This window comes from Momordica charantia (assembly GCF_013281855.1).
Source record: "Momordica charantia cultivar OHB3-1 chromosome 8 unlocalized genomic scaffold, Mcharantia_2.0 BLBB01000008.1, whole genome shotgun sequence".
Taxonomy (NCBI): domain Eukaryota; kingdom Viridiplantae; phylum Streptophyta; class Magnoliopsida; order Cucurbitales; family Cucurbitaceae; genus Momordica; species Momordica charantia.
In genome coordinates, this window is record NW_028275166.1 from 2,303,378 (window position 1) to 2,325,502 (window position 22,125).

The 22,125-nt window shown below is 36.8% G+C and overlaps 4 protein-coding genes across 6 annotated transcripts; all 4 read left to right on the forward strand.

Moving 5' to 3' along the window:
• Positions 1–1,702: 1,702 nt before the first annotated feature.
• Positions 1,703–7,229, forward strand: LOC111004702 (Protein kinase family protein). Of its 2 annotated transcripts, none has more exons than XM_088127085.1 (16): positions 1,703–2,388; positions 3,176–3,307; positions 3,389–3,462; positions 3,562–3,631; positions 3,746–3,801; positions 3,923–3,994; positions 4,448–4,542; positions 4,637–4,700; positions 4,801–4,930; positions 5,019–5,237; positions 5,357–5,487; positions 5,558–5,732; positions 5,913–6,003; positions 6,115–6,272; positions 6,364–6,552; positions 6,641–7,229. In XM_088127085.1, the coding sequence occupies exons 1-16, from the start codon at positions 2,026–2,028 to the stop codon at positions 6,698–6,700; spliced, it is 2,079 nt and encodes a 692-aa protein (XP_087983211.1). In that variant the 5' UTR covers positions 1,703–2,025; the 3' UTR covers positions 6,701–7,229. The 2 variants fall into 2 exon arrangements, with proteins under 2 accessions (XP_087983211.1, XP_022131539.1); XM_022275847.2 differs by having other exon boundaries at positions 1,705–2,388; positions 5,345–5,487.
• Positions 6,749–10,230, forward strand: LOC111004703 (SWIM zinc finger family protein / mitogen-activated protein kinase kinase kinase (MAPKKK)-like protein). 2 transcript variants are annotated; one of them, XM_088127086.1, is made up of 3 exons: positions 6,749–6,888; positions 7,595–7,865; positions 8,380–10,230. In XM_088127086.1, the coding sequence occupies exon 3, from the start codon at positions 9,394–9,396 to the stop codon at positions 10,165–10,167; it is 774 nt and encodes a 257-aa protein (XP_087983212.1). In that variant the 5' UTR covers positions 6,749–6,888; positions 7,595–7,865; positions 8,380–9,393; the 3' UTR covers positions 10,168–10,230. The 2 variants fall into 2 exon arrangements, with proteins under 2 accessions (XP_087983212.1, XP_087983213.1); XM_088127087.1 differs by lacking the exons at positions 6,749–6,888; positions 7,595–7,865 and having other exon boundaries at positions 9,457–10,230.
• Positions 10,231–10,950: 720 nt separating this feature from the next.
• On the forward strand, positions 10,951–14,566 carry LOC111004882 (Regulator of chromosome condensation (RCC1) family protein). The gene is made up of 5 exons (XM_022276121.2): positions 10,951–11,329; positions 11,484–11,648; positions 12,559–12,594; positions 12,714–12,838; positions 12,947–14,566. Exons 1-5 carry the CDS (start codon positions 11,239–11,241, stop codon positions 14,243–14,245), a joined length of 1,716 nt encoding a protein of 571 aa, XP_022131813.1. The 5' UTR covers positions 10,951–11,238; the 3' UTR covers positions 14,246–14,566.
• A 970-nt stretch (positions 14,567–15,536) lies between these two features.
• Positions 15,537–22,097, forward strand: LOC111004978 (nuclear pore complex Nup85-like protein). The gene is made up of 18 exons (XM_022276313.2): positions 15,537–16,001; positions 16,259–16,361; positions 16,561–16,671; positions 16,783–16,866; positions 17,432–17,503; positions 17,612–17,668; positions 18,559–18,678; positions 18,762–18,962; positions 19,103–19,213; positions 19,285–19,322; positions 19,405–19,561; positions 20,338–20,439; positions 20,538–20,594; positions 20,750–20,896; positions 21,127–21,197; positions 21,264–21,354; positions 21,523–21,579; positions 21,662–22,097. Exons 1-18 carry the CDS (start codon positions 15,619–15,621, stop codon positions 21,854–21,856), a joined length of 2,157 nt encoding a protein of 718 aa, XP_022132005.1. The 5' UTR covers positions 15,537–15,618; the 3' UTR covers positions 21,857–22,097.
• The last annotated feature ends 28 nt before the right edge of the window (positions 22,098–22,125 follow it).

Below are 22,125 nucleotides of genomic sequence, written 5' to 3' on the forward strand. Positions count from 1 at the left end.
GTACGTTTTTTGAACTATGAAAGATGATACAATGAGTTTTAATTCGGTCTCTTCATCTTCCTAATCTATTATTGTCATTCTTGTAAAATAAAAGTTTACATGCTCTTTTGGTCGTTTTGGTATGTGTGTCTATTTACTTTATTTTAGTATATGTTAAATACGTTTGTATTTAGTAAGGAATCAAGTGTTTTTATATTATTTATTGATTTTTTTAAACAATACTACATTTGGATGGCAGACGAGCCTTGTATTTGGCAGGGATGAAACTTTTTTTTAGAAGTGAATTAACGGAAATTTAGAAGAAGAAAAACAATTTAGAATTTATCCTGTAAATTCTAAGTAACCAATAGAAATTTTAAGTTTTCAGCATTCTTTTAAATACAATTTTCTTCAATTCTAGTGTGACATATTTAATCTTCTAAATTTATATATCATCAGCCAACAATAATCAATAGAGTGATTCATCATCAATATAATATTAAATTAAAAAAATTTTAAAACACGAATGACTAAATTAAACTTTTTAAGTAACATGGCTACATTAAAAAAAACAAAAAAAAAAACTTAAGTGGCCAAAATATACTTATTATGGGAATCAAAAATTGTGTAAGAAATGGAAGTTGAAATATACAATTAGAAAGGGGTTGCCAACAAAATTTGTAGTCAATAAAATAAGGTATTTGACGACCACCGTGAACTTTTCATTCAGCCCCAAATATAAGACTCAGCCATTCAACGATTTAAAAAACAAAAATAAATAAAACAAAACATACATTACTATTAAAATGTACTAATGTTAACTGCCCATGACAATATATCAATCTTTTAATTTGATACGAATCACTATTTCAATGAACGGAGCAATGATTTTGTTTTTTGTCATTTATTTTATTTTATTTATATTTATTAAATCGAAACAAAGAAACCATAGTTAAGTAAATGAATCACTATAATAAAATTATTAATAAATAACCATAACATTCATAAAATATTATGGATGGAATGTATTATGTTCAATACAGCAACGTGAGTAGAAGAATCATGTTAGGTTGATAGAGCTAGACCACCAAACTTGATCAAGTCTACCCAATTGAACTGGTCGAGCCTTAGAGCGTGAGCACATTTTCACAATCCTACTTTTTGGTAATATAAGTTGAATAACTTGTCTAATTTAGACATTAGAGTGTGTTTAGTTCAACGTCCTATCAATGTGTATATTTATGTGGAGGTGTTCATCGGAGCATGCAACATTAGAACTCGGATCCAAATCTTGGATCAACATAAATAACAAAAATAAGTACAAAATAATTTAAATAGTAATACTGATTTTTTGGTACATTAATAAATTTAAAGGCCAAACAATATATTTATATAACTTTTAGGTATAATATGTCGAGGCAGCGATTCAAACTCACAACTTATTGGTTGAAAATAAGTGCGTTAATCTGTTGAACTATGTTAACGTATATGAACATGTTTTGATAATGTTAATCTCGTGAAAGTTGGACAAATAGATTTGAGAAAATTAAACATGTGAAATAGCTACGAGTATTTAATATTTGTCACAAAATACATAGACAAACCTTTGAAATAAATTGGCTGTCATGGATGATTGATTCTAAATATCCCAATGCAACGTTGAATGTTCTTACAATAATATATATATAGTGGAAAATTAAAGGAAAAAATATAAAAGAATAAAAAAAGAAAAAAAGAAGAAAAATCAAGAGAGGAAACTGAAGTACATAGACAAAGGCTAAGCTCTGTTTCTCTCTTCTTCTTCTTCTGCTGCATCCTCTGCTCTTCTTCTGGCTGCTCCCCTGTACTTGAAATCGAGTGACCATTTCATTTTCCCTTTTGTTTCGCTCCATAGATCTCCGGTTTCCCAATCGGCGTACCCTAGACTCCGATTCTCCCACATTTTGTTTTCCCAATTTGTTTTTTGGGGTTCCGATGACCCTAGATGCTTCCTGACCCTTCTTCTCCGGCGACCTCTCTCGCCCTTCATGGACCTCCACATGTACGATGCCTGAGCTCCGTGGCAAGCCTCGCAGGAGCCGGGTATCCGACCACCCAGTCCCGATTGCCCACCAAACTCCCGTTAAGCTAACTGTCAGAACACGCCACCCAGCGCCGCCCGCCAAACGCAGCGGAGGGAAGAGTATCAGGAAGGGCAAAGACGCGATCGATGCCGACGGTCACAGGGATGTTCTAAAACCTGGAATCGCTCTTGAAACGAGGCTGCGTAGGAGTAAGGAAGAAGTAGGGAAGGACAAGGGCCAACAGGTTGGTGCTACAGCCATGGATGAGTACGATAGCGGCGGACGGAACGGCGATAAGGCTCCTGTGGCCGAGGATGAAGCCACAACCACTCCTCTTCCGGAGAAGGTGAGGCTCTTTATTCATGGATACGGGGTTGTTTTTGATGTTTCTCTAATCGATGGCTTGGCGTTGATCGTTGAGAAAGTCAGGGAAAGTTGGGATTTTTTATTATCTCTCCCTGTTACTACACGTTGATATCTTGGCTTTCTTGTATTTCTGTCAACTTGGAAAACGGATGAATTATTCATGGCAATCCCAAAATTTTTTGGCTAGTCTTGTTACGTATGAGTTGATGCAGCTTTTAGGCATGGCTTCGTTTGAGATTGGAGCATAGTTTTGCTTTGGGAGGGCTTCAAATATATGCAGTCAAACAATCGTCGGTACTAAAAAGAAACGGGAATTTGTTATTCTGCTTGATTTCGGTAGTTTCTCTATATTTGGAATTATTTTCTGCCAGTTTCCTGGGTTCCACTTCAAATTCGTGGAACTGCAAGGATCAGATTGTGAAAGAAAATACTTTGCATGGATATCATTATTGCTCTACCTTTATCTTTCCGTTCGTGATTTTATCAGTCCACTTTTCTGTCTTTCTTTCTTTGTTCTTATTGAGAGAATTATTACTAGTTTATTTATTTACTTTATAAGCTTTTATATTTTTTCATCTTGTTGATGTATCCTTTTATGCTGTATTTATTTTTATTTAGATTTGTTTTTCTGTTATGTTATGAAAATAATGTGGTGCCTGTTGAAATACTGTACACTATCTTAACAGTAATAGAGAAATGTTATATCGTGGAGTATCATTTCGTGAGTTTTTTACTAAAAAAAAAGTTATATCCTCTTAATACAACAGGTTCAGGTTGGTGGTTCTCCATTATATAAAGTTGAAAGAAAACTGGGAAAAGGAGGTTTTGGACAGGTGTATGTAGGCCGACGCATGGGTCCCATGAGTTTAAATGAAAGATCTGGCCCTGGAGCCGTGGAGGTATGGTATCCCTATCTGTAATGTTTATAGAATTATTTGTTTCACGTTACCAACATTTCATATGATTTGTCCAAATTTCAGGTAGCCTTAAAATTTGAGCATAGAAGTAGTAAAGGGTGCAACTACGGGCCTCCTTACGAGTGGCAGGTTTACAAGTAATGCTCTTCTCAGTTCTTGTTTATTATGGTTTAATGTTGAAAGATTTGTTACATATATTTTTATGTGTTCTAATCACTCATCTCTTGGTTGTTCAGCGCATTAGGTGGTAGCCATGGTGTGCCACGAGTTCATTACAAGGGTCGGCAAGGTGACTACTATGTCATGGTATGTTTAGTTTCCTTCAGGTTATTTACTTTTTTAGACTGTTAAAGCCTAGAAGTGCACTAGAGACTTGCATTATTATTTGTTGTGTTGTGAATAACTATGCTTCGGATATAGGTTATGGACATGCTTGGACCTAGTCTCTGGGATGTCTGGAATAACAATTCTCACACGTAAGTTTATATTATATTTTGATAATTTTATTTTAATTAGTTTGTAGGTTTTGCAACTAGTTGAGAAGTATACTTGCTGATTTATTGCATGTTAATGTGTACTTTTTGTTTTTATTCTCAGGATGTCCATTGAAATGGTAGCATGTATCGCAATTGAGGCAATCTCCATATTGGAGAAGATGCATTCTAGAGGGTGAGGCCTTTATTCTCCTTATAATGATGATAGAAAAAATAATGTTCTGGTTAGACATGATCTGATTAGATTTCCATGGGAATCAAATTAGAAGAAACTCAATGTGATTACTTTTAGATTGACAGTTTAGGCCCTACCTTTTTTGGTTCATTTCACATCCATAGCAACTTCTGATACTTTACTGCTAGGGCTCCCTCGTTTAATATGGAGGTATAGTGAAGTTACATGGAGTCCTAGGTTGCTGTAGCTGCGAAGGAACATGTAAAATCTATTGCAGATCTAGGCAGCTTTGTACAAAACATCGTGCAAAGAAGATGAATGATTTTTGCATCTACTACTGCTAAGCTGGACCATTTTTACATAGCTGGCTCACTCACTAGCTCATGAATGATTTAGTTGTATTCTTGTAATAATTATTCTGCTCTTCAATACCTCTGTCAATGTCTCTAACAGGTATGTGCATGGCGACGTGAAGCCTGAAAACTTTTTACTTGGTCCTCCTGGGACCCCGGAAGAGAAGAAGTTGTTTCTTGTAGATCTTGGTCTAGGTATCTCATGTTTTGTCTACTGTTTCCATCTCATGTAATGTTATTTTTAATGCATACGAAGTATACCTTACCATTTTATTGGTTCACCTTATAGCAACCAAGTGGCGAGATAGTGCTGGTCTGCATGTTGAGTATGATCAACGACCAGATGTTTTTCGGTACAAAAGCTGTACATATTATATGAAATATTATATATATATATATATATATATTTAACATTTAGGCTCTTAAACAACTCTATCTCACATCTTCATTTAGGGGGACGGTCCGGTATGCTAGTGTGCATGCACATCTTGGCAGAACTGCTAGTCGAAGAGATGACTTAGAATCGCTTGCTTACACTCTTGTTTTTCTCCTTCGTGGTCGGCTGCCTTGGCAAGGATATCAGGTTTATAAGTTTTCAGGGCTGATGGAGGTTATTTTTTGTGTAAGCATATTATACATTTGTTCTGAGTATGTTTTCTCTTACTTTTCAGGGAGAAAATAAAGGATTTCTTGTGTCAAAGAAGAAGATGGCTACTTCCTCTGAAACATTGTGCTGTTTTTGCCCTCAGCCTTTTAGACAGTTTGTCGAGTATGTTGTGAATTTGAAATTTGACGAAGAGCCCAACTATGCAAGATATATCTCTCTCTTTGATGGGATTGTGGGTCCCAATCCAGATATACGTCCAATAAACACAGATGGTGCACAGAAAGTACTCACTGCTTCCTTCATTGCATTTATCTGTTGATTACCAATTGTACTTCTTCGTTGGAAACTTTGAACTTGAATATTATCTGACACATCATTTGTTATGCGAAGCTTATATTTCAGGTTGGGCATAAGAGAGGAAGGCTATCCATGGAGGATGAAGATGATGAACAACCAAAGAAGAAGGTTCGAATGGGGATGCCTGCAACTCAATGGATTAGTGTTTATAATGCCCGTAGACCAATGAAACAAAGGTTTGCACTTAAATCTAAAGATGAAGCTCATTTGCAACAAAGGGTTATTGATTAACATTTCCTGATGTAGATACCACTATAACGTTGCTGATATGAGGCTCTCTCAGCACATTGAGAAAGGAAATGAAGATGGTTTATTTATTAGTTGTGTTGCTTCATGTTCGAACCTTTGGGCCCTTATTATGGATGCTGGAACTGGGTTTACTGCTCAAGTTTATGAACTCTCACCATGCTTTCTTCACAAGGTTTGTTTATTTTCCATGAAGAAGATAAAAAATCATCTTGGATACTTTACACGCGAGATTCATCTTCATGTTTGTTTTTCATTTTGGTCAATGGATTGTGAGGACTAATTTATTGCGTATCTACAGAATATGTGCTCTTGTTTGTTAAACGGCCAATAATGCTCTTTGTTTTGTTTTTAGGAGTGGATCATGGAACAGTGGGAGAAAAACTATTACATCAGTGCAATAGCAGGAGCTAATAATGGGAGCTCATTGGTAGTAATGTCCAAAGGTTAGTCTTAATACAATCTATTTCTAATGGCTAGAAGAAAACAAGGTCGTATTCCCTGCGTTATATATATATTTTTTTGTTTCTTAAAATTTAAATATAAATTTAATGCAGGGACCCAGTACCTCCAGCAATCTTATAAAGTCAGTGATTCATTTCCCTTCAAGTGGATAAATAAGAAATGGAGGGAGGGATTTTATGTTACTGCCATGGCCACTGCCGGCAGTAGATGGGCAATTGTTATGTCTCGCGGTGCTGGATTTTCTGACCAGGTACTAGCCAATAGGTTTTACTAAACTTGTTATATTTAAGCTATTGCAGGACAATGAAAGGGATTTGACATTCATTTTGATCACATCACAGGTTGTGGAGCTAGATTTCCTGTATCCTAGTGAAGGTATTCATCGCAGGTGGGATGGTGGTTACCGCATCACATCAACTGCTGCAACTTTGGACCAGGCTGCTTTCGTTCTAAGTGTGCCAAGAAGAAAGCCAGCTGATGAAACTCAAGAAACACTTCGGACATCTGCCTTTCCTAGTACACATGTCAAGGTTAGTCATAGGGACATGCCTTTTGCTTTATATATTCTCTTAATATTTGCTATATTTCTAAAAATCTTGGTTTCTGGTGTTTATGCAGGATAAATGGGCAAAGAACCTTTATATTGCATCTATTTGCTACGGCCGAACTGTTTCATGAACTACTCCCTAAATTGATGCCTCTTAGAGCCTGCAATTTTTAACAGATGATGCTTCTTTGGGCGGAATTTTTAAGACCAACGATTGACTGGCTAATGGAGTTGATGTAGCTAAACTGTTCATTAACGTCGGCACCGTGTAGCATCAGATACAGACACCTATGCTCTGGCTTTCATTCATGTTATTCAAGTATGAGCTAAATTTAGATCTTTCGTGTCCCTGGGGTTTGGGTAATATTTACCAAATTGTTAAAGGTTTTGTATAGTCTTGAGCACTAGTTCTTGGTTGAAGGCATGTGCATAGGTGATCTTTTCTGGGTGCTGAGGGAATGTGAAAGTTATGATTATCAAGCATCAGTGGGCTCTGGATATTCATATCCCTTTTTGATTGTACTTAGATCCTTATCTCTCACCTTTTTGGAACTGAGGATACTCTAAATGTCTGAACCTGGAAGATATCAATTTTACACCTGGAAGCGACACTTTTTAGTGGATCTTCTATCTATAATCATTAGTTAACTGATGACTTTATGACTTGTGCCTACCCCATTATTTTTGTGGATATGTACTAGGGTGATAACAATTGTTGATGGTCAAACACTGGAATTGCTGTCAATTAGTTCCTACTTTTAAGGTTTATATAACTTTGTATATTTATTTTTATTTTCACTGTTTAATTCTCAACTCCATTTTGGACCCAGATGATTCCTGTAATTTTTTTCCCTGGCATCTGCCACTATGTAAGATTATAAAGTTTCCTTCCCTCTGCAGTAGATTACAAGATTTCTCATGAAACCAGAGATTCTGTAGCTGAGTATACTGGCACAAAATGCATCTACATTTCGCTGTACCAGAGGCTGAATGTGACATTTTTCTAATGGACTCGTTGATTGCAGGAAATTATGTTAGATTCAGCAAGCACCTTTTAGCAGCTAGTTGGTCACTTAGATCTTTCCAATTTGGTAATGTCAGTGCACTGTTACCAGTATTTTCTTGTCCATGGCCTAGATTTTGGAATCTGAAAACTGTGGGACTTTATCATACATCAAGAAGGAAGAATGGGTGCCATCTGTTCTCTGAATGCCACCAGTAGCTTCATGCAGTTCTTTGAGGAATTCTACTTTGCTGTTGCATTTTTATTCGAGCAAAGTACCTTAGCTTGGTGTGGTAAGGAAAAACTATCCACTTCAGATTTTTGTTCATATGGACTTTGTTCAATATTTTGGAGGTATAAAAGTTAGCAGTGAAATGGAATGCATTTTTAATGTAATTAAAGTAACAGTTCAATCATAGGAAAAGGTAGGGTACTCCTCGTTGAGCCTGATTAGTATCTATAGTTCTCTCTCTCTCTCTCTCTCTCTCTCTCTCTCTCTCTCTCAATATGCATGGTTCTCATGTTGCTTTGAATAAACTTGATCAACACCATGTAAGAGTGATTCCATTTTTTCTTTGCATTGGCCATGGCCTGGTTACTTCTGCCAATATTGCATTGCATCGACTTCTATATATGAGTTCAAGTGATTGGATGATGTGCTGTATGAGATTTGATGTTATTAGATAATGGTTTCTTGAACTGGACATTTATGTGTAGACTAGTACCATTATAGAGAGAGACTCGTCATCCAGACTGAAAGAATTGAATAATCTTTGTTACTCATTCTGTTTCCATTATCAACTGCAGGTATCTGAATTACAAATTAGCCTCTTCGGCAATTGAAATCCATTTGCACAATCCCTGAAGCCTGTTGCCTCGACACTGAGTTTCAAGAAAACCTGAATCGTTGATTGGTCACTTACACCGCGTCGGGTTTTAAGCGTCAAGGTACATTAACGTTTTACTGGGATTTGAGCTTGATTTTCATGCTTAGCTTGTCATCTAGAGGTAGTAATGGCTTCTTTTAACATTTGGATAATTGGGTTCTTCGACCATTGGCAATAATGTTATTAACATCTTATAACTCAACGTAGGACTCATATCATTTATTATCATGGGGTTTGTTTCTGATTGATGAGAAGTTTAGACAGGTGAAAAGTGATGGTTTCTGCTTACTCACTTGATTACTGCGGTCTGTAGTATAGAGTTGGTTGTTGGTTGTTGGAGTGAGCTGTTTATATATTAAACAAGTATGAAAGTTTACATTGAACATTTAATAATACCCATGTGTGCTTTTTCATTTTACTTGAAAATAAGCTCTGGCAAGGCTTTTGATGCTTGATAATGAATATGAAAGATTCATTTGCCTCGAACCGTAAGAGATTTAGATTCCCACCCCCGAAGTTTCCAGTTTTAATCTTTACGTTGATCATACTATAAACTGTTGATTTCAGATCTGGATAGCATGTAACAGGATCTTTGATGGGTAGAACTTGGATGGGTTTTGTTTTGTTTTGGATTTTTTGAAGCTTAGATGGTGAAATGGCCCAACTGAAGAGAAAAGGGGTGTTCTTTTGGGAAAGTGGAGAACGTATTGTGGTGGGTTTTTGCAGGCAAAGGTGAAGGTAATTTGGCCATTACGTGCCTTGTGGCCTACCACCATTACAAAACTGAGCAAGTTAAGGCTAAGAATTCTCTGCCTTACAATTTTTTACCCACCAAAACCAAAACCAAAACCAAAACCAAAACCATCTCTCTCTTTTCCCTCGAAACGACTCAAAGAATCAATGGGCACGTTCCCAAACCATCTTCCTTTCTGAAATGTGTCTATATATATACATCTGTGGATTTGTCTGTGAACTGTTTAATCCATCTTTAACTGCTTTTCCTTCCAAATTCATGGAGTCTGTTGCCTCTACTTCATCCCCACCCCGCCGTCCCCGTCTTCACCTTACTCGATTCAAGCCCTCCCAAGCCGTGGCTGACCGGATCGTTCGAGCTCTCCACCATCACCTTCGTCTTCTTCACCGCTCCGATTCTAACTTCTTTGTGTTGGGAGCCACAGGCAACGTCTACATTGTGTCTCTGTCCACCACCCCTTCCTGCAGTTGCCCCGATCGGATTACCCCGTGCAAACACATATTGTTCATCTACATTAGAGCCCTTGGTGTGTCACTCGACGACGCATGTCTTCGGCGGAGAACGCTTCGACCATGCCACCTGAATCGCTTGCTTACTGCTCCCATTATGTTGGAATCTGTTGCTGCAATTGGCGTGCGTAGAGTATTTCATCAACGATTCTTCCAGGTAAAAGGACGAGCTTCTGCATCCGTCGTAGACGTAGAAGATGGGACTACATGTCCGGTTTGTCTGGATGAAATGAAGAAGGACGATAGCGATAGGGTCGTGGCTTGTATGACATGTCGAAATGTTGTCCATGAAGATTGTTTCTTGAGGTGGAAACGAAGCAAGGGAAGGCGAAGTGTTAGTTGCGTAGTTTGTAGGGCAAGGTGGAGAGATACGAGTGGCCAAGAAAAGTATTTGAATTTGTCTGCATACATCAATGAAATTAACAATGATCTCTATAATACTTAAAACTAAGAGATCCATAATCACAATTATTAGTTTCTCAAAATAAATAATCATATGGATTCCTCATTTATTAAAATTAAAATAATTATATTTTATCAATGTTATGATCTATCGTTTTATGAATTGTAAAAAATATCCTTTTCACTTTTAAAACGTGTAAATATTATATTTATTACATTAATGTTTTGGTAAGAATTAATGAAATAGTTTAGTTCAGCAGTAAAATTTATAATTTTCTAAGGTGCAAGGGTTTATGATTTCAAAAAAGATAATTTAGGCTTTGTTAATAACCATATTTTTATCCATGTATTTATTTATTTTGTTGTCTATTAATTTTCTACAAAAATCTAAGCCAAATTTTAAAAACAAAAAAAAAAGTCTTTATTTTTAACTTTTTTCACTTTTAAAATTTCATTAAGAATTTAAATATATTTTTAAGGAAGATGAAAATATACAAAAGGAAATGTGAGCAAAAAATTAGAAGTAGAAAACTAAAATGAAATGCTTATGAAATGAAGTTTTAGGGATGCTTATATGTGAATTAAAATGTGTCGGGACTAGTTAAGTGATAGAACGTGGGATAAATTCGATGTTTTAGTCAATAAAAACTTTTATTAAAAAATATGATTTGGAATCACTTTGTCTATTTCATGTGGTAATAATCTTACTAAAAAATTTTATAGAAATAAATTCATGCAAAATAACATTCAAAAAATAAAAAATATGAAGGTGAAATTCAAATTGAGACGGGTTAAATCATAAAAATAAAAGAAAAATACACAGTAGTATGCGTTAGGTTTGTTTGTGGATAGAACCACGCCTCCTCCATGCTCCAATCAATCTGTGGAGTTCAATAATGAACTGGATCAAGATCAACGAGAGTTGCAGAAGTGAATTTAATCAACTGGACCGATTTTCGCTATTGCCCCATCCTCGACCTTATCAATCTCATACTTGAAAATTTTGATCCCTCCCGCATTCCAAAGTCTGAATTCTTGGTGTTTCTCTGCTTTCGTAACTGCTGAAACGAGTTGCAGGCTTTTTTCTGTTGTCAAGTTTCCTGGTAGGATAGGAATGGAGTCCGGAACTCGACCTTCTGCCGGTGTGTTGTCTGGTAAAGTCGTCGCTATTGCTGCCGGTGAAGCTCACACTCTCGCTCTCACAGGTAAGAGAGGAAGATGGAGATAGGGGGATTCCGCGATTTGTGCGTTTTCTGTTGTTTCTCAGTTTACATCGAAGAAGTCCGACTCTGTAATGTTTGTGGTAGAATCTGAGTTTTGTATTTACGGATGAGAGGAATTTTGTGGTGTGGATTGCAGGAGATGGGAGTCTGTACTCATGGGGAAGAGGAATGTTTGGGCGGCTTGGGACAGGGACAGAAGCGGACGAGCTTTACCCTGTACGAGTTAAACTTGGTTCGGAGGAAGAGAATCTCAAAATTGTGGGAATTGCTGCTGGTTCTTATCATAGCCTCGCTCTTGCTGGTTAGTGTTCTCGTGTATTATCAAACTTTGCATTTGATCTTCCGATTGAACTTGCTTTGAATTAACAGTTGCAATTGTGTTTGAGTAATGGTCATAAACATTTTGCTGCATCTAAACCTGACACATGAGCACGAGAAGATTCACGCTCTTGCTGCAACGAATATGATTTACTTTCATTTTAATAGCTTAGAGATCTTTCTTTCAAATGCTAGAGGAAGGAAAAGCTCTCACATATAAAGCTGCAAGAGTATGTCCGCCTAGTAATTAAGAAAATTTAGGGAGACGCTAATTCAAGATCTGAAGTCAAACTTCTATCAGTAGAGTGCTGTTTAACTCAATGTAGCAATGCCTTCGTTGACATGTCTTTTGGTCTGTCTGTATATGAACTTGATGCTGTCATATCACATGAGAACTGAAAAACCATAGGACGAATGTTATTTGCTGAATTTTTAGAAAGTTCAAAATGGTTGAAGTCTTATTTGTAACTTCAAACTTTCAAAGACCTTTTGTTTTAGTCTCTAATATTGGCATAAAAATTCATTTGAATCGTTGTTAAAATTTTTGTGCATTTAACAATACTGTCATGGCCATAATTTGGTTTTGTGTTTTGAGCGGTGTGTATCAAGTCTAGTATCAAGTTTGAAAGTGGGTAGATAAAGATTTCTGTTTACTATAATACAATAATTGAATGACATAAGCCAAAATAAGTTTTAAAGAAAGTAGAGTAACAAAAAAACAAAATTAAAGGAATTAATACCAAAGCAGAATAAGTATGACTACAATATAATTTAAACTAAAAAAAAAATATATTCGTGGTCCGAAGACACTAGGCTTAAATATTATGTTCTAGAGCTACTTAACTGATTTATAAATGGGGATCTGGTTGTCCTCACCCTCTATTTGGTTGCAGATGATGGTTCAGTTTGGTGCTGGGGTTACAACATCTGTATCCTTTGAAATGGGTTCACATGGATGGTTATCGTGTATTCAGTGCACAAATTTACAACTAGCATTCATTTTTCCTCTTACTGTTATGCCCTCTCCTAATCCTTGACTATCATAAAGATGGGCAACTTGGTTTCGATGGAGGGAATTCCGCTACTCCCTGCTTGCTGAAGCAGTTCCTTGATTTGGAATATCCAGATTCTTTGATAGACGAGTCAAGGTCAAAGAGTAAGGGGTCACTAAAGGTCTGTTTCTGAGTTTTCTCCTCTTTCTGATGAATAGAACCAGAAAATTTATGCTTTTAGTTTTATGGGTCTTTTCCCCCTTAAAGTTTGCCATTGCATCAATATCAGATTTGCCACATCAAAGCCGGGGGATTGATTTCTTTTGCAATTGACAATCTTGGAGCCCTCTGGATGTGGGGTAATTGTCCAAAACCAGACAGTGAGAATGAACTCGGCTTTTCTTTTGTTAGCACCTTCACTCCCTCTCCAGTGTGGGAGTTTCGTGGCCATAGTGTTGTTAAGGTTGCTTGTGGGAATGAGCATGTCGTGGCCCTGGTTAGTGTTGGGGAAACCTACAATAAAGGTGAAGATCTAGTTTGCTACTCTTGGGGAAATAATTCTCACGGTCAATTAGGCCTGGGAGATAGAGATGGCAGGCCACGTCCTCAAATTATCGAGACATTTAACGAGGCATCCCCTTGGGCAGTATATGAGGTAGCATGCGGGGCATTCCATACTGCTTTACTTAGCCGTGGAAAGAGACAAAGTGACACCTTAGAAAGTGTATGTTGGACATTTGGTATTGGGGCAAATGGGCAGCTGGGGCATGGAACCACCCAAAATGAATTGCTTCCTAAGCCTGTTAAAGACCTGCCGCAGTCTGTATCTCTGATCTCAGTTGACTGTGGTCTATTTCATACGAGTGTTGTTTCATCAGCTGGAGATGTGTGGTCGTGGGGAATGGAAAGGGGACTTGGCCTTTGTCCAGATGCTAGTTTTTCTGGAACTGACACAGGCGATGCTATTTCTCCCCTATCCATCTTTTGTACTGGGTCTCATTCACCAAAATTTTTGGATCCTGTTCAGGTTGCTTGTGGGGCTGCTCATACTGTTCTTGTTGCACATAATGGATATAAACTGTGGGCATGGGGAAGAGGAAGAAGCGGGGTTCTAGGAAATGGTAAAACAGTCGATAGTTTAACTCCCACGATTGTGCTGTGGCCTCCACCTAACGAGGATTTCAATCAAGAGGAAACAGAAACCAAAAGAGAGGAAGATAAAGTTGAAGAAAACAGTAGTACTGAGGAAGTAAGCGAAGCAAACACAAAATTGTCTATGGCAATGGAGGAGATCAAACTTCTTCTAGAGAAACTATCCATCATGGAGCGGTATGCAAGCATTCTTCATGGCTCAATATTTGGAAAGCCTTTCCATGAGGGAGATATCCCACTCTCGTTGCGGAATTCTGGTACTTTTGACATTGCCAAGGAATGGGAATACATGTTGGAGTCAACAGATCGGCCGAGTCTTTTAAGGTTGGAGGCGGTCTACCGAAACATGCTGGAAAGTATTAGAGACAAGATAATGAAAAAAAGGGTGCAGGAGCTTGTGAATGAGTTCCTTCAATCTTCAATGTCAGGAAATTAGTGTTGTGAGCTGAGAAGTGAGAAGGAACTAAAAATATCATTAATTATGGAAACAGCCAAACATCTCTCAAGTTATTCTGCTTTCAGGTTAGTTTCTGTGTAAACCTGGAAATGTTTGCCCCTCGTTAGCTTTAGCTGCTTGTGTAGTTCTCTAGAAGTGCGTTGAGATGTACTAGTCGAAACGTGTCGAGTTTTTTAAGCTATACGATCGATATACATGTACATTTTGGCTTGTGTCTGAGACGATTGAAGTGGTGGATGTAAAATTATGTCATTTTGAAGATGTGATTACATGGAGATATTTGAAGTTGGTTCTACTAAATACTACCAAACTATAGTTGCAATGAAATGCGGCGTGATGTAGTGAATGATGGGAATGCTTGGTTCACTTGCATCTTTTTTTGAACTATAAATCTATTAATTGATCTCAAGAAAAAAAATTATTTATCATTTGTTCAAAGTTAAAAATTCTAAAATTGAAATTTGACCAACTAAATTAAATACAAGGTAAAAGTAAATTTATTTATATAAGTATTTAATAATAACTAGCATCTATTTAAATAGCTTTGAACCTGTTATTTGTAAAAGGGTTATGGATAGGATAGAGTAAAATGATCTTAATATCTTATACATAAATATTTCCAAAAAGTTATAATATAAAATAAAAAATAAATTACAAAAAAATACTAATAAATTTTGTCATTTTTTTCAAAAATGTGAATATCCTTTCAAATTTTTTAATTCTATCTTTTGACTTTTTAATTTAAATAGCCAGAATCAGAAACCCCGGTAGTTTTCAAATGTGTACTCTTTTTGTAATTTTGCTTAAAATAATTTTAAATCTTATTTAGACTCTTTAATCTTTTTTTTCTGGTTTTAAATTTTAAATTTATAATATTTCATAAAATAATTATAATAATTTAGGTTTATCTTCAAGCTTGTGTAAACTTTATTATTTTATTTTCATATACATATATATATTTTAGTACATATTTTTAGAAACATTTTAGTCAAATAGAGATTCAACCTTTATTTGATCGAGAGGTTATGAGTTTGATTCTACCGCTTAAAAAAACTTTTTAGTTAGGTTTGTTTGTTTCTTCTTTATAAAAGGTACAGTAGTTATTTATTTTTTTTAGGAAGGTATACTAGTTAGTTTAGTACGCTTTTAATGAAGATTTTAGATTATTTGGTTCGAAATATGACCGGACCGGACAAATCCGGTCGGGGCAGTTCAACCGAACCGACAACGGCGAACGTTAGGGCTAAGTTAGACATTACGATCATGTTTCCCGCTTTTTTCATTTCTTCACTTGGAATTCTCTGCACCAGAAACCCTAGCAGAGCTCACTCACTTCACTCGAAGCTATTGAAATGCCAGGCCCGGCTTCTGATTCTTCAGCCACCGGTGCTCTAATCTTATCCTCGTCGGAGGCCCGAGAAGTGGTCTACCCTATCCGGCATGACCTTAAGCCACCAATAGCTCGATTATCCATCTCCTGGGCCAGAGGCAACTCTTTCCGCGTTTCCATTTTCAGGCAGCAGGGTGGTGAAAATTCTGCAGACTCTGATGAAGAAGTTGGCGGGCAAGTTTTGGAGGTGAAGATCAGAGACGGGGACGGAGAAATTGGTGCTGCAGAGTTTCGGAGGATCGCGTACGGTTCAGTCTCGCCATTTGCGCTTCTTCAGAGCCGGAAGAATATGGCTTCGGGCTTGTCGAAGATGTCCATGGGTTTATCGCGGTTTAATCCGGAAGGGTAAGAGATAAAGAGGGTGGGGGGAATTATTAATTTTTAACTTCATCTGGTGGAGAAGGTATCAATTTGCTGGATTTCATTCTCAGTACGGAAGCTAGCATTCCTACGAGAAATGTCTATTGCACTGTTAATTTGAACGAGATCTGCTGCTTTTTTTTTTGGTGTTACATCAATTTGAACACAACGTATTTGTTACAACTTGCACTTACGTGTGGAGTCAATCCTTTACTAAGTAGAAGGGACGCTTTTGGAAACAGGTGGGAATACGTAACGGAGTATAGCAAGGATATAAGTTCAATTCTTGGTAATCCGAAGTCACTTCCTAGCTCGGCTATCGAGGATCCACTGGAAGTTTTGAAGGTGAGTTGGTGTGTTGGGAGTTGCATTTTACTTTTGACTTCATGTAACTCTTTCTAGTAACGACTAATATTGCATGGAAGTGGTTGCATATCGTTCAGTTTACTTAGTGGTGTCATGGTTGACACGAAGTAACTGATGCGAAAACTTTATTCTTCATGCACAAGTAATCTTAGTATTAACATTTGAAGAATCTCTATAGAAAGTCGAGGAGCCTACTTGTCTGAAAGCTGCTTGGGAGCTGATGGATGTGTTTTATGCAGACAAGCAGTCGCATTGGTGGCTTAATGAACGCCTTGTTGATTGGTTAGCTGTATTGATCTTCCCATATTTTTCATTCTTTTAGTTTAAAACTTATATCAGAAAATTCTCACTAATGGCAATAATCGTCTGTTGATAGCTCATCCTCGTCTTTTCATGGCAGGAATATGATAGCGTCCTCTCAACCACACAATCAACTGTCTATTCAAAGCTTGTTGAATTCCAGAAAGAACTTCATAACTCACAGGTTCCTCTTTCGTTCCATCATTTCCCATTCTATAATGTTCATTCTAATTACCAACGTGTTTGTTTCTGGTTCGTTAGACGCTTATTCCCTGTTCTGTGTTGTGTATGGGCTATGGTACACAAATTCTATGAACCCAAGAATTTAGAGTCTAAGCCTATTTTACTACCTTACCAATTTTTGTAATATGGTAAAGTCCTTTTTTTCTTGTTCCCCTTCAGTTATGCAGTATCCATGATTGATAGTAGTTGTTCTTTGCCATCTTTCTGTGAGGAGGCTGGATATTATCTGCTTCATAGCTGGAGAGGGTTAATGCGACATATTTCTGATGCCATCTAGTGTAGAATTGTTTGACTGGTTTTTTATGTTATTGCTTAAAAAAACCCAGTTTTCCAGTTATATTTTCTGCTTAGATGGACTTCATAAATAGTCTTTTTGGTGAAGTTGCCCTTGTATATTTATTGTTATTTTTTCCTTAATATGCAATGGAATTTGTCACTTCATACTTGTAAATGTTAAATGCAGTGTTATTTTTGGCGGTCATAAACTATGACTTTTTTATGTCAAGGTAGTTGAGGATAATCCAAGTTATTGGGATGTGATTTCATCAGCATTAGCTGTTGGCTGGCAAGAGATTGTGGTAAGTGGTTTTAGGCTTTTCACTAGGTGTTCCATTCTTCATGCCTATTAACCAGCATATGACATCGCACAATGATTTTGAAAGAGATAATGCTGGTTCTGCTTGCAGGTGAAACTGTTGCGCCTGCATGGATCTTATCAGCTGGACCAACTTAGCAATCGGGAGGTTTGTCAGAAATTTTCTATTGCACATTGATTGCATAAGACCCTAAATATGATGTTGGAATAAATGCATTGTTTGGTGTACACGAATACTCTGCTATTAAGATTTTCAAGTCTAACATTATATCTGCGTTTCTGTTGTATGGTCATATGAATTTTTGTACCATCATAAGAACTTATTATATTATTTTCCTTAAAATAGAGTTTCTCCATTACTCCTCACTGGCGAAGGAGCTTTGAAGAATGAAGCTCTAACTGAGCAAACATATACTGGTTAGTGGTTAAAGGTGTTGGTGAATGGGGTATGGTCCATGGTGTCGTAAAAAATGCAAATTCAATTCAAACAATTTGTCTTATAGAAGAAATTCAATGGTTGTAGAAGATTTGAGCGAGGCTTCCTGCAAAATGTTCTATAAAATTGGAGTTAGGGTTATAACCATTTGACCTAATTGAGGAATGTAATTGATAAGTTAAATATGAGCGAGGAATTTATTCAAAGTTTATTTGTTTGAATAAATCTGTTCCTTTTGATGACAAGAGCTACCTTAAGATTTTGATATGGTATTACTAAAAACAAAAAGGGGAATCTTTCACAAAAAAGAAAAACAAAAAGGAGAATAGTGCTAATCTCTCAAATGTTAAGAAACCTTATCATCTATCTTCTTATCATCATTATAGCTTTTGTAGGCTAAAGTAAGGCCGTTATGTTACTTATACTTGGCTGTTTGAGTTTTCTTGTATTCTGTCAATTTCCCCTTTCTCTTTCATTTGTAATATGCTGGAACCACTTAATTCATTAGAATGTCGATTCTTCTGTATCTCTAAATTTAAGAGTAATGCTGTGACAATAGCAATGTCTTTTTATAACTTTATCTGATACCTTGTGAACGACAGACAGAGAATGGACTGGTAGAGGCAGTGGCTATGCTTATTTCAAAAATGCCACGCATGCGCCCTGAGTTGAATTCTGGTGGACTTGGTGAATGCTTCAAGACCAAGCCTGATTTCATCAAGGTATAGAGTTAAGTTAAAAAAATTTCATATCTTGTTATGAAAACCCTTGATACACTGTCTAGAATATTCATGTTATTCCGTAGGCATGGGAAAAATGGCGGTCCCACATAACTAAGTTGGATGGCAGTGGGTTCTGGGTTCACTGTGCTCATGGTCAGACCAGGGAAGGTTTACGGAATATGCTTCAGATCATTCTAGGAAATGTTGAGAGCCTCAGTGGTGCGACCTGCACTTGGATGGAGCTGTATATCTCTCAGCTTTTATATGTTAGACCATTCACGATGGTAATGTTCATCCACTGATCTACATGATACAGAGTTCTAATAATTTTCAGTTACCCACTGTAGAATAATCACTCAGTTAGACTCTTCCAAATCCTGTATGTTTCCTTTTAAGAGACTAATATCTTTTTCTGTTAAGTCAGGGTTTAGAAAGCATGTACAACCTGGCAGAAAGATGCATGCAATTAAGACCAGCTTCTAATACTGATCGCTTGATGGGGCTAATGATTGGAATTCTCGGAGAAAGTACAGAGGTAAGGAATGTGGAATATACGTGTTCTAATTTTCTATTCTTGACTTAATGAGGTTCTCTGTCATGGCTCAGGTTGTTTTAGCGAAGTGTTCTGGAGGATTTGGCCCCTGGTGAGCTACCGTAGCCTTTCCTTTGGTGTTTGTCCTAGATATGTATAGAGTTTAAAGTTTTTTTAGTATTGTTTATTGGTAGGATGGTTACACATGCCATGGAATTGTTGACTGAAGAGAGTGATCAAGCAGAAACTCTTCTACATGAAGAGCGCCATGATCTTGGAGGAATTAGTATAGTGGAACTTCATCGTCTTGTTTATGCTCAAGTTCTCTGTTCACATGCATTTACTTGGCAGGTTTGTGTTTCTGTAATTGAAATTTTTTGAGATGCGTTTGTCTAAATGATTTGGAGGAGGACCGAATATTCTATTCATCATGTACAGAGTTTTGAAAAGTGTGCCTAAGCCCCCGCCCCAGAAAAGCAAGGGGTATGCGCACCCCCTCACTAAAGCCCAGCTTCAATGCATGTGCGCACGCCTCAGTGGTCTTTAGAAGCCCCCATTTCATTTTATTTTCTTTTATTTTTAAAACTCTTTTCTGAAGAATCTTTTAAAATACTATTAGAAAATCTCTTTTTTGTCTCCAATTTCTCCCAAAAATTTTATATTATTTTATTATTCTGAATGCTATATTTTTCAATATATACGAAATTTAATTATGTTCTTCTATTAAATGCCTAAAAAAGACCTTTATTTTTTTTTGGCATTCGTGCTTAAGCTCCAGAGAGCTTCTTTATTGTACTTTGAGCTTTAAAAAATACTGATCATGTAGATTATTTACCGAAATACTGTTGTATGGTTTTACTTACATGATGCATTTTTTCTCATTGGATTTATGTTCCACTAGTTATGAGAGAAATATTTATGAAGTTTATGAAGGTCCGGGGTAATAAAAAGAGGAGGAAGGTAAAAAGTTAAGGCATTTTTAGCTGCTTATATTAGATCCTTAACAATTGACGTGTCTACAATCTCCTCGTCTTGTTTGTTCATTTATATTTATTTGTATAAGGTGGTGAAAATTCTTCCCCATGACATCGACTAACCCTCATGTGTTCGCTACTTGTGTGTCTTAGATAGCTCCAATTTACTTGACATCATGCGCAAAGCAGGGAATTGGTTTTTTAGAAACTTTGTTGTACAACCAACCCGTTCAACATAATGGTGTCCTACTTAAGGTGACCTTTTATCTACTTGTTGGAACTTCCTGAGATTCTGCTTGATTTGGTTTTATCTTTTGAATGTGAATTTTAAGATGGTTTGATTTTCCTTGTAGAATTTAGAGATATGTCGTTTATATGAACTTGACGGTCTTAGCTCAAATATTATGAAGGTATGTTTCAGTTTTTCCACATTCTGGTAGTGTTTTCTAATAATGTCTTTTTAAGTTTCAATATCGAGATAAATTTTGTAATGGACTTATATGAGTGAGTTCACGCTTTAGTTACATGCACGAACATTCCCATAAAAATATATCCTAATGTTCAGATTGCTGGAGTTTACCATTGGAAGCATGGTAGGAAAGGTTGTGGAGTTTTTTGGCTTAGGCAAGCTAGGGATGAAATTCGTCTTAACAAGATTGCCCAGCAATTGTTTGATTCAGTTGGAAAGTCAATATCAGATGAAAGTTTCAAGGTAACAACAATTTCTAAATCCAGTATTTCTATAAATCCAAGTTAGAACTAGAAGACGTGAGATTTGTTAATATGAATATCTGGGTATTTTTCGTCTCTATATAGCACTATTGTCTGGCATTGCTTATAAAAAAAAAAAAAAATTAAGATTGATTCATCACTTATTCTGCAAAGCATCTCATATTTGCGCAAGCAATCACATTTTCATATTCGCCCTCATCTGTTTTACAGCAATGGGAAGGTCTAATTGAATTGTTGGGTTCTGAATCTAAGAATACTGGAGGTCTTGAGTTTCTCCACAAGTATGATTCATTTCCTTTTTCTTTCAATTATTTCCATTTCTAATCAACGCTGGAATGGATCAATAGGTACAGGGATTTCAAAAAGTCGCTTGATCAAGTTCATCGTGAAGGGAAAACTACTGGTGTTGCACAGTCGGCAGTAGATTCTCTCATTGCGGTATTTCTCAACCTTCCCATCTAAATGGTGGGAACCATCTTTATAAGAGCACATGGCAAGCTTTAATTCAATGAATGAAACATTTTAACCCCTTTACATTTCATCTGCCATTTCTAAATCTTTATTTATTGGACTTCTTTTAGTCACCAATATCATTTTAATCTGCAGCTTATGAAGAACCCTTCAACACCTCAGCGCTTCTGGCTACCAATTTTAAATGACTCGGTAAGCCATATATTATGTTTTTGTATGTTGTTGAACTGGTATGTAATTACGATTATAGAATCACGGCTTCACCACACTGCAGTTAAAGCTCCTTGACTGGCCCGAAGGTCCTCTACTAAACGTTGAGCAGACCAATCTTTTGTTGAATAAACTACAAGAGCTCTCAATGGCGAGATTGCAGCCCGACTTCGTTGAATCCAACTTGCCACCTCTGGCCTTGAGCTCCATCAGGTTGGCCCTTGCAAAAAATCTTGGACATGCATTTCTGGACGGGTGAGGATGATGTACACTACGTCGCGCTCGATCCCATACCCCAGGTGGCTGCAGTTATCTGTCACCATCGAAAAAACTATAATCGTACAGTTTGTCGTCATGACATGTTTGGACTGGTCCAGCCTCACCAGTTGTACTCATGGTCATGGTGTCCTCAATTGTTGCTACTATTGGGACTTTTACCATTTTGTGTTGGTTTTTTACATTAGGTAAATTAATACGTTATCAAGAATCGACTCAAACCATTCTGCTTGTGGATCCTGCTATAAGACG

Excerpts from the sequence above, each read along its gene's own strand:
- LOC111004703 (XM_088127086.1), top strand. The coding sequence starts at position 9,394 with ATGTGTCTATATATATACATCTGTGGATTTGTCTGTGAACTGTTTAAT.
- LOC111004978 (XM_022276313.2), top strand. The coding sequence starts at position 15,619 with ATGCCAGGCCCGGCTTCTGATTCTTCAGCCACCGGTGCTCTAATCTTA. Across the intron at positions 16,672-16,782 it reads GCCTTGTTGATTGGTTAGCT|GAATATGATAGCGTCCTCTC; the intron begins GTATTGATCTTC and ends TTTTCATGGCAG. Across the intron at positions 21,580-21,661 it reads TACCAATTTTAAATGACTCG|TTAAAGCTCCTTGACTGGCC; the intron begins GTAAGCCATATA and ends ACCACACTGCAG.
- LOC111004882 (XM_022276121.2), top strand. The coding sequence starts at position 11,239 with ATGGAGTCCGGAACTCGACCTTCTGCCGGTGTGTTGTCTGGTAAAGTC. Across the intron at positions 11,330-11,483 it reads TCACACTCTCGCTCTCACAG|GAGATGGGAGTCTGTACTCA; the intron begins GTAAGAGAGGAA and ends TGTGGATTGCAG. Across the intron at positions 12,839-12,946 it reads AGAGTAAGGGGTCACTAAAG|ATTTGCCACATCAAAGCCGG; the intron begins GTCTGTTTCTGA and ends CATCAATATCAG.
- LOC111004702 (XM_022275847.2), top strand. The coding sequence starts at position 2,026 with ATGCCTGAGCTCCGTGGCAAGCCTCGCAGGAGCCGGGTATCCGACCAC. Across the intron at positions 4,701-4,800 it reads CAACGACCAGATGTTTTTCG|GGGGACGGTCCGGTATGCTA; the intron begins GTACAAAAGCTG and ends ATCTTCATTTAG. Across the intron at positions 5,733-5,912 it reads CACCATGCTTTCTTCACAAG|GAGTGGATCATGGAACAGTG; the intron begins GTTTGTTTATTT and ends TTTTGTTTTTAG.